Consider the following 17,933-nt stretch of genomic DNA (forward strand, 5'->3'; position numbering starts at 1 on the left):
AGGTCTTTCAGTTCAGTGGGGTTTATACAAGGCCATAAGAGTAGAAGTTGTTCTTGCCCTAATAGGCCAATTATACAGTTAAAGAGAGGGAAGACAAGGATGGAAGAAGAGAATGGAGGTGCATGATTACCTATTGTATGTGATTGGAATATTGCTTGAGCTAAGGGAACATTTGTTTTTCATACATCGGAAGAGTATATACTGTATATACTGTTCCTCTATCAGTTAAAGTTTAACCAACATCTGTCGGACAAAATCGCTCGAATTCGGACCGGTTTGGACTCTGACTGGGCAGAGTCTGATGATCAGGACACGGGCAGTCTTGTCGATATTACCTGGGAGGAGTTTGATTCTGTGACTCCGGAGGAAGTGGACAGGATTATGGGGAGGCTGAGCTCCACCATATGTTTATTGGACCCGTGCCCTTCCTGGCTGGTTTATGCAGCCCGGGAGAGGACACGAAGCTGGTTCCAGGCGGTTATATCTGCTTCTTTGAGTGAGGGTAGTTTCCCCGCCGTCTTGAAAGAGGCAGTGCTGAGGCCTCTCCTCAAGAAGCCTGCCTTGGACCCAGCTGTGTTGAACAACTTTCGTCCGGTCTCCAACCTTCGCTTTCTTGCGAAGGTTGTTGAGAGTGTGGTGGCGCATCAGCTCCCTGTGGTCCTGGATGAAGCGGATTATCTAGACCCGTACCAATCGGGTTTCAGGCCCGGGTACAGCACGGAGACGGCATTGGTCGCGCTGGTGAATGATCTCTGGAGGGCTCGGGACAGGGGATATTCCTCTGTCCTAGTCCTATTAGACCTCTCAGCGGCTTTCGATACCATCGACCATGGTATCTTGCTGCGGCGTCTCAGGGGATTGGGAGTGGGAGGCACGGTTTTGCAGTGGTTCTCCTATCTCCTGGGACGTTCGCAGTCGGTTTTGGCAGGGGTGCAGAGGTCAACCTCGAGGTCTCTCGTTTGTGGAGTTCCTCAGGGGTCGGTCCTCTCGCCTCTCCTGTTCAACATCTATATGAAACCGCTGGGTGAGATCATTCGTGGCTTTGGAGTTGGGTATCATCAGTACGCTGATGATACCCAGCTTTTCATTTCGACCCCAAACCACCCCAGTGATGCCCTCGACATGATGTCCCATTGCCTGGAGGCGGTTCGGGTCTGGATGGGGAGGAACAGACTTCAACTCAACCCCGACAAGACCGAGTGGCTTTGCATACCGGCATCCCGGGTTATTCAGGATATTCCACCTCTCTCTTTGGGGGGGTGAACTATTACCCCCCGTAGATAGGGCTCGCAACTTGGGTGTCCTCCTAGATTCACGGCTCACTCTGGAAGACCACATAGTGGCTGTGACTAGGGGGGCCTTCGCCCAGGTTCGCCTGGTGCGCCAGTTGCGGCCCTATCTAGACCGGGATGACTTATGTACGGTCACTCACGCGCTTGTGACCTCTCGTCTAGACTACTGCAACGCTCTCTACATTGGGCTGCCCTTGAGAATGCAGCCGCGAGAGTTGTGTTGGGAGTCTCCCGATACTCCCTTGTTACACCTCTGCTCCGTGAGCTGCATTGGTTGCCAGTTGTCTTCCGGGTGAGATTCAAGGTACTGGTAATGGTGTTTAAGGCCCTACATGGCATGGGTCCGGAGTACCTTAGGGAGCACCTGCTGCCGGCATCAACTTCCCTCCGCCCTGTGCGTTCCCACAGAGAGGGCCTCCTCAGGGTGCCACCGATCAGAGAATGTCGATTGGTGGCCCCCAGGGGGAGGTCCTTCTCTGTGGGCGCCCCGGAGCTATGGAACCGGTTACCAGTTGAGCTCCGGATGGCGCCTGACCTTCGCTCCTTCCGTCGCGATCTAAAGACATTCTTATTTGAACAAGCCGGCCTGGCCTGATGGCGGATGGGTGGGGTCTTTTACTGTTATTTTAATATTTGTATTTACTGTTTTTAGTTGGACATATATTTAATCCTTTTTAACTTTTGTAATTTTGTATTTTTTATGCTTGCCCTGTTCACCACCCTGAGTCCTTCGGGAGAAGGGCGGTATATAAATAAAATTATTATTATTATTATTATTATTATTATTATTATTATTATTATTATTATTATTATTATTATTATTATTTTATTTTATTTTATTTTATTTTATTTTATTTTATTTTATTATTATTAAAGATAACATTGATCTTTTGATAGACATTGAGAATCCTGGGGATATCTTGTCTAACAATTGTGCACAAGCTGCCTGCCTTTCCCCAAAAATATCTTTCAAAACAAAAGGAAAAAAAACAATTATCCATCAATTCTACATTCCATTGACACTAATTGAATATTCAACTGAATTCTTCTTCATTTTACAATATTGGAAACATGTCACATCTGGGAGAACCAACTAAGATACAGGATGTAGTATCATGCTTGAAGCATCCACTCAACCCAATAGTTTCTTTTCCTTCCTCTTATACCTCCAAATTTGTTTCAGTGATCAGTCCAAATCATTTAGACATTCTACTGAAGGTGATAGTCCTTCCACACATGATGCAATTACTCTTGCCACAAATTCCAGCTCCAGACAGATTGACACTGATCATTGCTTTCAAGCTGATTTCACTGAGATTCCCATATTCACCATCTGATCAACTGGAATAATTTCATTGTTTCTAGCCTGGATTTCTTCTGGATATATAATAACTCAAAGCCTTCCACTTCTTTCTAAACAGTCCCAAGGTTACCCAACCTAACAATCTAACAGTCTAACAATCATGGGAATCACCTGGGTATTCTCCATTCCAATCTAAATTAGATATAACTGTAATTCTGTTGAATCACATTCAGCATAACTCTTTGGACCTCTTTTGCCGTGAATGATGAGTTCTTCCCTGATTTCTTGCAGCATTGCTAATTGGAATGCCAAAAAGGACTATCTCAATACTTATAGGTTTTAATATATAAATCTGATTTTGTTTTATTATAAAATACTTAATTTCTAGACTCCTGATAGTACAAGATTGCTTAACATACCCCATTAATGTAGTTTCTAGTGCCAAAAGACATTGTGCATAAGAAGTATTTCTACACTGATATTAAATAGTTTCTTATGCCTAATTGTATGATTGGAGCCATGTGAACATATAGCATTATCTTCTAAGCCAGATATTCTAATTATAAATATTTACCTTCCCATTAGTAAATTGATTGGTTTAACAAATAGTGGATGGGATAAACTGGATAATTATCTTAATCCTCTTGGGAACATCCAGAAATGGTCTTTTCTTGCAGGTAACCTTAACATCAGGTTTGGCAATAGCAACTAGGTTCTGTCCTCTTATTTAATAGCCATATTTCTCTCTATTAATATTACTCTGGAGTCCAGCTGTACCACTGGATCAGGGTATCAGTAAAACAGTCTGATATTTATTATGCATGGCCAAAAGATGTAGACTTTGTATAGTAAATGATGTAGCAGATGATAACCTTAATGGTGATCTCACCTATTGGGTGCCTGGGTTCCATTACAATCAATTATATGTTAATTGTCATGGTTCCGATGAATGAGACAAATCAAACAAATTGCAGACATATTATTTATCTAAAAAGTCTTAGTAATGAAACGAAACATTGGCACTCATGGAGGGATGCCAGAATCTGAAATCTCCTCCCCCCAAACCCATTGTAACACACACACAATCCCCACCCTTGTCTACATGTCATAAATCACATTATCCAATTAGTTTCACTTATGAGGTCTCTCCTCCCATTCTGTACATGGGCTTCTTATCTTCTCAAAATAGTTGTTAGAAATTTCCCTCCCTTGAAGATTCAAAGTGAAGCAGTTTAAGCAAAAGGCTGCCTCTTACATTGTCAGTGCAAAAACATGTCAATGTTTGCAGCATTGACATTAATGTTGGATGGAAAATTAATTTAAATTCAACCTGTGCTGAGATAGTGATTACTTATTCACTCTTCCTACTTCAGCTGGGACTTGGCCATTACCCAGTAGAATGTTCCACCTAGGTTAGGGATAATTATTTCAACTTAGTCATGGTTAGATTTAGTTTACTTCTAGGAATGGTCCAGAAAACTATAAGAATGATACAGTGATTTCTTACTTTAGATCAGTCCCTTGAACTATGTGATTCTATCCTGATTCTCAAATTTTCCAGAGGTTTTAGCTCCATTTAATGCTTTATAAAATAATCTTCAGAGATCAGTACCAATTTATCAACATCATATGAATAAATCTCATCTTTGATAGAAACCCAAGTTTGATTTATGACTGCTTATAAGCCAGGGGTGTCAAACTCATAACGTCACGTGATGTGTCCCGATGTATAATGACTTTTTTTCCATTGCTAGCAATGCGGTAGGCGCGGTTTCACAATGATGCATCCGGCCCGTGGGCTGGCAGTTTGACACCCATCATATAAGCCATTGTAGATTTCATGACAGTTTTCAAATGTGATAAATCCAGCACCTGTCTCACCATTAAAAATAAATTATTAGATCTCAAAAGAAGATGAAAAGAATATTCATAAAGTTTTCATGTGAGTGGCCATGTCATTTTAAGCTTTTATGTCTGTATGTTACATTTCATTAGTTACAATAAAAGTATGTGTGTGTGTTATTAATTGCATTTTAATAACAATCTGAAGTTGTAAAATATACAATAGTCCTAGAACTAAATTCTATTCTGAGAGTGTGGACTTATTTTACTGAAGCCCACATAGCCTAGGTTTAATGTTTATAAACTTTTTGTCTATTTACTTTGATTTTCTTATTTTTTCTTCATACTGTTTGATTCTGCTTTTTGCATTGAAATAATGTAAAGCATTTGTGTGTGTGTGTGTGTATTAGTAGTTTAGGAATTTAATATTTTAGCATCTTTTTTACAAATAAATTTTATAATTTAGTCAATTAGTTCTGAGTATTCAAAGGCTTTTTTAGAATTCTACTATTTATATTTATAGTGTTTCCAGTTTGAACCATTGCCTATGTGTCTAAATTTGAACGCTGTAAGTTGATCCATGACTGTAATAAAGATACTACTAGTAGTAGTTTACTCAAACTACTACTACTAGTAGTATCTTTATTACAGTTTTACTTTTCTATTACATATTTGTTACACTGACATATTTAGAGTTTATTAAAATAACTGTGGCTTCATTACAGGTATCAGTCAAACAAGATCACTATTATCTGTTCCTTTGGATCTGAGGGATACGCTAAAATGTTTTAGAGAAACTCTGGAACAATCAAAACACCACAGTAGAGCCCTTAAATACAGCAGGAAATTGCTTTCTTTATTTCTTGCTCATGTGCGAGGTGAGTACCTCTCATTAGAATTTGGATGTATATATGTATAAAACTGTAAATAGACTTTAAAAAGTCAAATATTGAAAAAAAATTGTGCATATGTAAGTATGAATACACAAACACTGATTTGATGTTAGAATAGTTAAATTTTTTGATTATTCTATTCAAACAATCCACATTATCTAATAATTATTAGAATTGTAATTTTCGTACTAATTTTCATATTTATTTATTTATTTATTTATTGATGGGATTTATATCCCGCCCTATCTCCTGAAGGACTCAGGGCGGCTCACAATACAACATATAATAAGTACATAAATCAAGATAAAATGAAAATTGAGAACATCAGTGCAATAAAAATTAGAGAATTTTAAAATGAATTAAAAATACTAAATATAAATTAATTGAAATGCCTGTCAGTCTAGGTCAGCTTGGTGGAACAGGTGTGTTTTGAGGCCGCGGCGAAAGGATTGGAGGTTTTGGGCTATCCGAAGCTCAGGGGGGAGCTGATTCCATAGGGTTGGTGCTCCCACAGAGAAGGCCCTCCCCCTGGGGGTCGCCAGCCGACATTGCCTAGCTGACGGTACCCTGAGGAGGCCTTCTCTGTGTGAGCGTACTGGACGATGGGAATTTGTTCCCGGCAGCAGATGGTCCTGCAAGTATCCCGGACCTAAGCCATGTAGGGCTTTAAAGGTAAGTACCAGCACCTTAAATCTCACCCGGAGGGCAACTGGTAGCCAATGCAGCTCACGCAGGAGGGGTGTAATATGGGAGTATCGGGAAGCTCCCATCACAACCCGTGCAGCTGCATTCTGCACCAGCTGAAGCCTCCGGGTGGTCTTCAAGGGCAGCCCCATGTAGAGAGCATTACAGTAATCAATACGGGAGGTAACGAGTGCGTGGGTGACTGTACGTAGGGCATCTCGGTCCAAAAAGGGGCGCAATTGGTATATAAGACGAATCTGGGCAAATGCCCCCCTAGCCACGGTTCCAATGTGATCTTCAAAACTGAGTCGTGAATCTAGGAGGACGCCCAGATTGCGTGCTTTATCAATGGGAGGTAACATCTCTCCTCCTATAGTCAGAGATGGAACCTCTTGGACTAAACGAGATGACGGTATGTACAGCCACTCAGTCTTGGCCGGGTTGAGTCGAAGCCTGTTTTCTCCCATCCAAATCTGTACCGCTTCCAGACAACGGGACATCACATCAAGGGCATCACTGGGTTGGTTCGGGGTGGAGATGAATAGCTGGGTATCATCAGCATATTGATGATATTTCACCCCGAAGCTACGGATGATCTCTCCCAGCGGCTTCATATAGATGTTGAACAGGAGGGGCGAGAGCACCGAACCCTGAGGCACTCCACAATTAAGAGGCCTAGGGCTTGACCTCTGCCCTCCTGCCAACACCGTCTGCGAACGGTCCGAGAGGTAGGAGGAGAACCAACGCAGAACGGTGCCTCCCACTCCCAGCCCCTCAAGACGACGCAGTAAGATACCATGGTCGATGGTATCAAAAGCCGCTGATAGATCTAATAGGACCAGGACAGAAGAATAACCTCTATCTCGGGCCCGCCAGAGATCATTCACCAGCGCGACCAATGCCGTCTCCGTGCTGTGCCCCGGTCTGAAACCCGATTGGTACGGATCTAGATATTCAGCTTCCTCCAGGTTCAAAGGGAGCTGTCGCGCCACCACACTCTCAACGACCTTCGCAAGGAAGCGAAGGTTGGAGACAGGACGGAAGTTGTTTAAAACAGCTGGGTCCAGTGCCGGTTTCTTGAGGAGGGGCCTTACCACCGCCTCTTTCAAGGCAGCAGGGAAGTACCCTTCACTCAGTGAGGCATTGATAACTGCTAGGAGCCAGCCTCGTGTAACCTCCCGAGAAGCATAGACTAGCCAGGAGGGACACGGGTCCAACAAACATGTGGCGGCACTTAGTTTCCCCATGATCTTGTCCACTTCATCCGGAGTCACAGGATCGAACTCTTCCCAGATGTACTTGGCCAACTTCATCGATTTCCTCTCGTTAGATACTGCCCAGTCAGAGTCCAGACCAGCCCGAATCTGAGCAATTTTGTCCACCAGATATTTACTAAATTCCTCAGCCCGTCCATGTAGGGGGTCCTCTCCCGTCTCTTGACTTAAAAGGGAGCGGACCACTCTAAATAGGGCGGCCGGGCGATTATCTGCGGACGCAATGAGGGTGGAGAAGTAGGCGCGCTTTGCCACCCTCATTGCCACAAGATAGGATCTAGAAAAGGATCTTAACTGTGTTCGGTCAGACTCAGACCGACTGGCTCTCCAAATGCTCTCTAGGCCCCTTCTCTGGCGCTTCATCTCCCGCAGGTCCTTGGAGAACCAAGGAGCGAGTCGGGACTTGCGCCGGGTCAGAGGCCGCAAAGGGACAACGCGGTCGAGCGCCTCCGAAGCAGCCTGTTGCCAGGCATTAACTAAGGACTCGACCGGGTTGTGGGAGAGGGAGGTGGGAATCGGTCCAAGCGCCATCTGGAATTTATCTGGGTCCATCAGGCGCCTGGGGCGGAACCACCTGGTCGGTTCCGCTTCCTGACATCGGGGGGTGACGTGACGGAGGCCCAACCGCAGGAGGTAGTGGTCTGTCCATGAAAGGGGTTGTGATGTTGGAGTAACCCCACCCAGCCCATTTAGCCACTGCCCAGAGACAAAAATTAGATCCGGCATGTTTCCTCCCTCGTGAGTTGGGTCCTGAGTAATTTGAGTAAGGTCCATGGCCGTCATGGAGGCCATGAACTCTCGGGCCACTTCTGATGCACTGCCCAGGGAAGGTAGATTAAAGTCTCCCAGTACCATAAGCTTTGGAAATTCGACCGCCAATCCTGAGATGGCGTCAGGTAGCTTGGGTAGAACCGTTGCTGTGCAGCTTGGAGAGAGGTATACCAGAAGTAGGCCCAACTGACCACCAGGACCCCACCTTAAGAGGAGGGATTCACATCCGTCTATCTGAGGGGCAGTGGCCTCCCGCGGATGGAGGGTCTCTCTGATAACGATCGCCACGCCACCTCCCCTACCCTGAGCTCGAGGTTGATGTAGCACACGGAAACCTGGAGGGGATAAATCAGTCAGAGGGACCCCTCCTTCTGGGCCCAGCCAGGTTTCCGTGATGCATGCCAGGTCTGCGCCTTCCTCCTCGATCAAGTCATGGATGAGGGGAGCTTTATTCACAACAGACCTGGCATTAAAATAGATCAGCCTGAGCTCAGGAGTCAGACCTCCCTCTTCCCCAGGGCAGCAAGCGGAGAAACAAACTGAAGCATTCCTAATAATAATTTAATAACAATATATACTGTCCTATTTACTGCATGCTTATATAAATTATATTGGCACAATTTGAAATTAAGAATCCCCACAAATTAAGTTTTTTTTTCAGATCTTCTTTAAAAAGAGTATAAAGATAAATGCATGAGAAACATAATTTCCAAAATTTTCTCAATTAGATTGAATTAGCAGTTTTTTTCAAAAAACAATTTCTAACATACTGGCTGATATGCATAGGAACAAAATAATTTAGAAAGAAGTAAATTGGTTTATATTTACATTAATGTTCCAGAAAGATATAACCAAATGCCATTCTATCAATAGAATATCAGACTGTTATATAGTTACATCTCACAGACTCCTTTACAGAAACTTTTTGAACTTCTCAAGTAATGTTTTACCAAAATATTAGGTAAATTTTGACTTTTTAAAAAGAGAAAATTGTAATGTTATTACTTAAAATTTTTAATGAAAATTTCAAAGAAGTTTGTTTTCATTGCTTTTTTCAAGTTATAAACTCTTCTAACATTGCCAAATTTCTTATGAAATAGTTTTCTTTAAAGAAAGAGAAATCTTTTGATTTAGAGGGTTCTAGAAAAGGACTAGCATGTTTTCTTGGTTTCTGATGATATCTTATAAATCTAATATAAAATATAAAAATGCTGTATTTGAAAATTGATTGAATGGATTTACTTTTTAAAGTATTTTCAAATATATATATTTGGGACATTTGTATAAAATGTCCCAAATATATATATATATACCGGTGGAGCTGAGAACTGCCCCCGACCTCCGATCATTCCGCCGGGGCCTGAAGACCTGGCTCTTTGAGCTCTCGGGCCCAGGCTGAGGAGAAATTTTTAATTGGGGTCTTAAGTGTACAGGGTCAATTTAATATTTTTTAATTTGGTTTTTTAACTTTTGTATGGTGGATTTTTTAATTCCCTGTAAACCGCCCTGAGTCCTCAGGGAAAGGGCGGTATATAAATGTAACTAAATAAAATAAATAAATAAATAAATAAAATAATATACATTATAGAGAGATCCATAGACAAAAACCCTTAGCAGTTCAGAGACATAGTATTGGAGTACCAAATAACCCCTTACAGTCCTATATCATGATGGTTGTAAATCGGGTTTGTCACATGACGAACTGTTCGGTCTTATGCTCTCTAAGAATTCTCTTGCGTTTTGAACTCAAAATGTTTGCTGCTAAAACTCAGAATAACTCAATTTGTCTCACCCTAAATAGTATCTTCTTCTGTTTTAATTTATCAGTTCAAGAAGGTGTATTATTATTATTTTAGATGGGATTCTGATGGGTATTTTTTAATTTTTTACATCTATTATGCCTATATTTAATTTGACTGAAGTATTATTGTAGGATGTGGTCTCTTGTTGTCTTCCTGACAAAGTGCACTATATATCTCTTATACATTTGCTTTGGTGTATCTAATGTTAATTCTAAACCCCTTATTCATTTCTGCTTCCATTAACTTCTTCCCATTCCAAAAATGTTTATAAGAGAAAGGCAGGGCTAGATGAATCAAAAGTTGGAATTAAGATTGCCGGAAGAAATATCAACAACCTAAGATACGCAGATGATACCACTCTAATGGCAGAAAGTGAAGAAGAACTAAAGAGCCTCTTGTTGCGGGTGAAGAAGGAGAGTGCAAAACTTGGGTTGAAACTTAACATTAAGAAAACCAAGATCATGGCATCCGGGCCTCTCAATTCCTGGCAAATAGATGGGGAAGAAATGGAGGTAGTTACAGATTTTATTTTCCTGGGCTCCAAGATCACTGCAGATGGGGACTGTAGCCAAGAAATTAAAAGACGCTTGCTCCTGGGGAGGAAAGCCATGGCAAATCTAGACAGCACACTAAAAAGCAGAGACATCACCCTGTCAACAAAAGTGCGTATAGTCAAGGCTATGGTCTTCCCAGTTGCAATGTATGGCAGTGAAAGTTGGACCATAAGAAAGGCTGAGCGCCAAAGAATTGAGGCCTTTGAACTATGGTGCTGGAGAAGACTCCTGCGAGTCCCTTGGACTGCAAGGCGATCAAACCGGTCAGTCCTAGAGGAGATCAATCCTTGCTGCTCTTTAGAAGGCCAGATCCTGAAGCTAAAACTCAAATACTTTGGCCACCTAATGAGAAGGAAGGACTCACTGGAGAAGAGCCTAATGCTGGGAAAGATCGAGGGCAATAGAAGAAGGGGATGACAGAGAATGAGGTGGCTAGATGGAGTCACTGAAGCAGTAGGCGTGAGCTTAAATGGACTCCAGATGATGGTAGAGGACAGGAAGGCCTGGAGGAATGTTGTCCATAGGATCGCGATGGGTCGGACACGACTTCGCAGCTAACAACAACATCCTGTCTTGTATCTTCACCAGGTTTTTCTAGAACTGCCTCAACCACAGGCAAAATTCCTTCTCTCTCAATTGTGCTAATATCAAATTATCTTTTTCTATATCTTGGCTTATTTCTTTAGTCTTAGTTTCCAAGAATCTTTAATTTGTTAAACTCTGCCTTTAATCTATATTACATACTTTTACATTTTTCATTCATTATTTTCTTCAAATATCTACGGAAACTGTCACAGTTTCCGGTAAGAGAAATGATGGATTAAAACATCTCCAAAGGTTTGGAGATTAACCAGAGGCTGGAATTGCAATTGGAAGAGGTGCCTGATTTTGTGGAGCTTCTCCAGAAAAAGCAGAAGATGGAGATCACTATGTATAATCTGGACAGCTGCTTCTTATGAGGACACCTGCATGATCCAAATGGATTCTGTGGGCACCTCTGGAATAAGAGTAGCTAGGAACCAAGATCAGGTTCGCAGCTTCAGTAGAACCTTTTTAGGGATGCTAGTCTGCTCAAATTTCCCTTCTTAAATCACTTTGGATTATAAATATTTAAGTAACAAAGAGATCTTCAGAATAACACTTTTATTGGACCATCTGGTGAGTGTTCCTATGACCATAGAGTAATTAACAGAACAAGAAATTTATAAAAATTATTTGATAGCAAAAAGTGCATAAGAATTTAGGTTACAAAAGTTTTAAACAGATAAAGGATCCAGGGGAACATTTTGGACTTTATTTTAAGTTCCTAGGAATTAATTGAATTAATAATATCATATACCTTCATGGGAAAGTGTTTTGTTTGGCTCATCAAAGAAAATGACTGATCAACCTTCTTAAATAAAAGGATAAGGTATTCATAAAAGAGCCAGACAAGAGATGTCTAAGAACTGTTTGAAGAAAGATTGAAACATATTATACAAAGAAAAACCATTGCGCCTTCATCCAGGAATTCTCATGAAATTTATGTATGAACACAAATAACCTCCTATTCACTGTGATATTATAGCAAGATTCTCCCAGGTACATAAACTAAAAAATAATAGAAAATATAATATAGCTAGTATAGCTACCGTCAATCATTCCACTCCCATTCTATTCCATAATGCTCAGCCCATTGTAGTTGTCCCAACAACTGATCCAGGCTTAGACCAAATATGCCCTCTATCCTTTTGAAGGCTTGCGGGCCTGATAAGAAAAAATGTCAAGAGCAGCCTCTTTTAACCCAAGCCTAGAAGAATGCAGCTTCCTGGAGATGGTATAGCTGGACTGAAGGCTGTTGAATGCAGTTGCTGCTCTGCACACTTTTGAACATCAAATCTGTAAAGGTTGTTGAAAATGTTACATAGACTTGGGAACTTTGGTTACTTCTGATGGAATGTAATGGGGCTTCAGCAATTACTCTTCTGGCTTATTTTGAAAAAAATGCTTTTTATTTAATTCCTTTTGTTAATGTAAAACAGAAGAAACTTAATTTGGAGGTGGCAAACTACTCCCTTTTATAAATATAACAATGTTTTATCATCACTTCCACAAGATGAGGAAAAGAAAAGAAATTTGTGTGAGGGAAGAAAAGACCTAGGAAAGGAAGCGTGTGATAGCATAGGTGTTCTCTAATGTCTTAAATTTAATTAAAATCAGTTGTACATTGTAAAATATATCTACTTTCAGTATGAGTCTCTGGAATAATATTATAATATCTAATACTATATTCAGAATCTCTAATAAGGACAACTAAGATTTTTTCATTAAATCTACTTTATAAAACAAGACTCTTCTGGAAGATTAAATACAAAAATATATGCAAACCAAAAGACTTCAGATGGAAAAGTGGGATTTACTATGGGAGCTGAGTTGACGTATGAACCAGAACCACCTGATCTTTCAGTAGAAAGTTTTACTTGCCTCAGTATGGTTGAGAGCAACTCCATTCCTCAGTCAAGACTCTCAGTAGTGATCTCTTCATATGAACGAACGCTTGGTAAGTTTATAATCCATTCTATTTCATTCATTGAATTACCATATAATCTGATAGGAAACTTGAGCACATGTTGTGCTTGCAGAGATTTATTATTTTAAAATAGTTCAGAGAGAGGAACATAGTAAGGAGCTGGTGTTTCAGCAGACTGATAGTAGAGTTCCAGTAGAACTCCAGTTCCAGCTATTGCTTTCTTTTTTCTCTCTCTGATAAGAGTGAAATTGAATAGCTACTGCTAGGATTTATTTAACAGTAATTAATAGATAAAGAGAATTGGTTTCCCAGCAAAATCAGTACAAAAGTATATGTACTTTTAGTAGTATGCAAAATATTTGCCAGTTCAACTGTTCTAAACAACTGTTTTAATTTAAAACAGTTGCTTACAGTGTAAATCATCCACCTCAGTCATTGTGGAATTGTTTCAGGAATACAATAGCTCTGTTTCAATCTTAAAACACTTCTGCAATTTTTGAAATGGCAGCATTTTAGTTCAAGAGGAGATGTAGGAGATAACCAGGCTGAACCTGAGGGAGGGGTCAAACATGTCATCAGTCATGAGTCCGTGCACACAAGAGATCTAAGTCCAGTCCACCTTGATTTTCTTTTTATTCTTAACTCCTGCTATTTTCTCTTGACTGTTAGTATTCATATTCTTGTAGAGACCTTATGCTTACAATAAATCTTTATATACATTTGAACTTCTGGGAATCTCCTGATTTCGCTGGTGCTAACATTAATCTGAACTTAGATCTCTTGTGGGCACAAAGGGACTCATGATTGATGATGTGTTTGACTCCTCTCTTGGGCTCAGCCTGGTCATCTCCTACAAGATACTTTTTTTCCTATCTTATACTACTTGGGGCTGCCCTTGAGATCCACTCGGAAGCTTCAACTGGTGCAAAGTGCAGCGGCACGGACACTCTTGGGAGCCTCCCGATACTCCCATATCACACCTCTCCTCCGTGCGCTGCACTGGCTTCCAGTTGCCTTCCGTGTGAAGTTCAAGGTGCTAACAATGACATACAAAGCCCTACATGGCATGGGTCCAGACTACCTACGGGATCACCTTCTGCCAATGTCAGCACCCCACCGTCCTGTGCGCTCCCACAGAGAGGGCCTCCTCAGGGTGCCACCGCTCAAGGAATGTCGGCTGGTGGCCCCCAGGGGGAGGGCATTCTCAGTGGGTGCGCCAGCCCTCTGGAACAGCTTACCAACCGAAATCCGGATGGCCCCCGACCTCCGCACCTTCCGGCGCGAATTAAAAACTTACCTGTTCCAGCAGTCCGGCCTGGCCTGATAGCTCTAATTGGGGTCCCAGTTTGTATTTTACTATTGTTTGTTTTCACTATTGTTCATTCTGTATGCCTACCTTATTCTGTACACCGCCCCGAGTCCCTCGGGAGAAGGGCGGTTTATAAAAACAAATAAATAAATAAATAAAATAAATACTGCAAGCTTGAAAAAATGGGGCATTTTGAATGCAAAAACAATTGGCTTTAAAATATTTTGTAATTTCGTATTACAGACATGGCAAGAAATTTTAAAAGAAAGAAAATAAAAATACAAAAGGCTAGCACAGATTTGTAATAGTTCCCAGAGTCAAATATACTGTCCTGGAAGTATGGTGAGCCCCAACTCCATTCTCATTCTGGAAAGCCTTGAAGAACCACTTTATTTCAGCAGGCCTTTTGACCCATAGGGTGATTGTGGCAAATGTTAGTTTACTATTGTTTTAATTGTTGGTGGAGTTTTAATGTGTTTTAAAAATGTGTTTTTTACTACCCTGAACTTTCTGATTGGATAGTGTACTAAAATGGTAGATTAATTAATATAGAAAAACACAATAATTTATTTTAAACCAATTTAAGTTTCTCTAAATATATTTACTATTAAATATTCAAATATTTCCCCCTCAAATTGATGAAAAACAGAAACTCTTCAAACAAATAATCAGCATGGTCTCATGGTCCAGGCTTTTCATGAACTTGGAAATCTGCGTTTTTTCACTGGAAGCACAAGGTATTAGCATTCTTACATTTTCTATTTCAATCTACACCTTGTAAAATTAGTAAAATGTATAACCACTGTAGAGAAATAATCTAGTAATGGGGCATGCAAAGTCACAATTTTCATCAGAATTATAATAAAAGGTTTCAATCTCCTAAATTCCTCTTTGCCTTTTCTTCCATTCTCTTTTGTTCATTCCTTTGAAGGAGTGAAATAAAAAAAACATTACTACTAATTTTCTACTCCCCTTATCTGATTTAATGTTTGTGTTTTCTTTCCTAGCTAGCTAGCTAGTTGGACTATAAAAGAAAATATTTGTAGCTTAGGATTGCACTGTGAGGTCCTTGGTGCTCTCTGATATTGGTTGTTTTCTTGTAGATGTCTATGGACATTCTCAATCATCCAGGTCAGGGTTATCCCAAATGTGCTTTTCAAAAGGCAATTTGACTTTCTTTTTTTTTAATGTCACTTCTCATCCAAGAAGCTTTTTCAGTTATGACTGAATGATGGGGAATGGAAGGATTTATATTCTTTACAGTCATCTAGTTAACACTCTGAAGGTCGGTTCTTAGCTCTCTGAGAGTTGTTGAGGCCGCTTGGGAGTTTTTCTGTACCTTGCGTTCACTGAATCAGAATACAAATGGGTGTGGAACCTTCCTGGGACTGCTGAAAGTTTTGTGTCGTAGACAGGAGATAGGTGATGCTGTATCCTTCCCTTCTGTTGAGAAAGGGTTGTTCAGTTTTAAAACAGATGGTCTCTTTTACCACTCTTTCAAACCCTGGTCCTCTCTGTCCAGAATGTGAACTTTGCTGTCTTCAAAAGAGTGACCTTTTGTCTTTCAAATGCAGATGAACTGCTGAATCTTGTCCTGATGGGTTTGAAAGAGGGGTAAAAGACACCATCTATGTTAACATTGAACAACCCTCTCTCAACAAAGGGGGAAGGATACAACATCACCTATTCTACAACACAAGAACTGCTGGGTTTGTTGTGCCATGCATTTGTGAAGTGGTTGTTTTGTTTCTCCATTGCACAGTTTTATCTTTGGGGTGGACAAGCTTCTGCCTTACTGTATTCTTGGTTTTAAAGTGTGCACACATGTTATGTTGGTTAAAAATCCTCCTGAGCTTTTCAGATATTCCTGCAATGTATGGAGCTCCTGCTGGATATTTTTCTGGCTTTGATGAAGGCCCAGTTGGGATAACTACAAGTTCTGAGGGCTTCCTTCATGTGTTTTAGTTCTTTTTTTTTCCTTCTTTGCCAGTAGGCAAACCTTCAGTCTGGTGGTGTAGAGTTCTGATCATTCCCTTTTTGTTCTCCAGTGGGTAGTGAGAATCAAATACTGACTTGTGTGTGGGAGTTTTCTGTATTCTTCAGTGTTGAGGCTTCTGTCTTCCTTAATGTGTACTAGAAAACCAGGAAAGCCAGTGTATTTTCCTTAACATCTTCCTGTCCCTGTCCACAGAGTTGATGTGTTTGTGAAAGCTTCCAGTTCCTGTGTTTTAATCTTGACCCAAGTATTGTCTACTTACCTATATCAGTGAGTGGGTAGAATTCCTGTGAAGGAGTTTAGGCCTTTGGTTTCTACCTCTTCCATGTAGCGATTGGCCACAATGGGTGACGTGGATGAACAGATGTAGCCGTGTTTTTTTCTGTAGAAATCTTCATTGTATTTAAAATAGATAGTGATTAGGCAGAGGTCCACATGGCACATATGTGGTCTGGGATGAGATTAGCTCTTTCATCTAATGTGCTGTCTTGTAGCAGTTGTTTCTTCACTACCATGGCAGCTTCAATTTTTGGAATGCAGATGAAGAGTGAAGTCACATCATAAAAAACCATAGTCTCATCCGGATCCAGTTTTACTGACAAAGTCAGTAAAGGTAGTGTTGCTGACCAAAGGAGTTAATAAAGAGATTAGATGTTTCTCAAAATTGTAGGTGAAGGAGTTGATGTTGCTGACAACTGGTCTGAGTGAAGTTCTCTCTTTGTGATTTTAGGGAGTCTATATATGTATGGAGTGGCTTTCCCAGAGTTAAAGGGAGTAGTATTGTGGCTTGTCAATGGCCTTGTCCTTCAGTAGTTGGTGCAGGAAATTGATGACCTTTTTCTTACAACTGCTTGATTACAACTGGTTGCCAAGAGCCCCATGATCATGTGATCACTATTTGCAGTCTTCTCTGCCAGTTTCCCAGAAAGTCAGTGGGGAAAGCTGGCAGGGAAAGTTGTAAATTGTTACTGCCTGATGAATGATTTTCCCTTCTCTCCATGCCCGGAATGGGATGACTTGACACCACCAGTTTGCTGCTGCCAGTTTGCCATTGCCAGCTCGCCACTGCCAACTTGCTTCAATACAATTCCCCACGGCCAAGACACCGCGGGGATGATTTGCCATGGAGACAACTCACTGCGAGTGGCCAGAGGAAGAGCCAGGTGGCTGAGCGAGTAGGTGGACAGAGTGTACATTGGGGCGGATGGTGAGGAGGAACGGTGGGTAGGAGCTTCCTATTTTCACATTCCCCCATCACTGCCACTACATTGAACTTGGCTCCACACCTGGCATGGCGACATGGCAGCTACATCCCCATGTGGCAGCATCAGTGGCTCCATGCCTGGTGTGGTTGCATCAGCAGTGATAGCTTTGCACTTGGCATGGCGGCGGTATCAGCAGTAGTTCTGTGCCTGGCATGGCAGCAGCAACAAGGGGTGTGAAAATGGCCACTTGCCCCGACATGCTCTGTGCTCTGTCCACCCGCTTGCCTGGCTGCTCAACTTTCTGACTGCTGTGGGGAGTTGTCCCCATGGCGAGTGGCTGTGTGGAGTTGTCTTGTGGCAATTTAGTGGCAGTGAGGTGGCAGCGGCAAGTTGGCCATGGTGAGCTGGCGGCGGCAAGTTATCCTAGACTCTCCATATGGGACATGGAATTGACATACTTCACTGAATAAAGTTTGGATCTTTGGGATCCCAACTTATT

General features: G+C 41.4%; 1 protein-coding gene across 1 annotated transcript in view; it reads left to right on the plus strand.

Annotated features, from left to right (window-relative positions):
• Window positions 1-17,933, plus strand: part of CFAP54 (cilia and flagella associated protein 54) — a gene marked incomplete at both ends in the record, with an annotated part of 175,159 nt that overhangs the window by 90,411 nt on the left and 66,815 nt on the right. Inside the window, 3 exons of the mRNA XM_083366027.1 lie at window positions 5,163-5,315; window positions 12,745-12,954; window positions 14,883-14,970. Of these exons, the coding sequence (XP_083222153.1) occupies window positions 5,163-5,315; window positions 12,745-12,954; window positions 14,883-14,970 (451 nt within the window). The remainder of the gene's footprint in view (window positions 1-5,162; window positions 5,316-12,744; window positions 12,955-14,882; window positions 14,971-17,933) is intronic.

Source organism: Vipera ursinii, assembly GCF_947247035.1.
Source record: "Vipera ursinii genome assembly, chromosome: 6".
NCBI lineage: Eukaryota > Metazoa > Chordata > Lepidosauria > Squamata > Viperidae > Vipera > Vipera ursinii.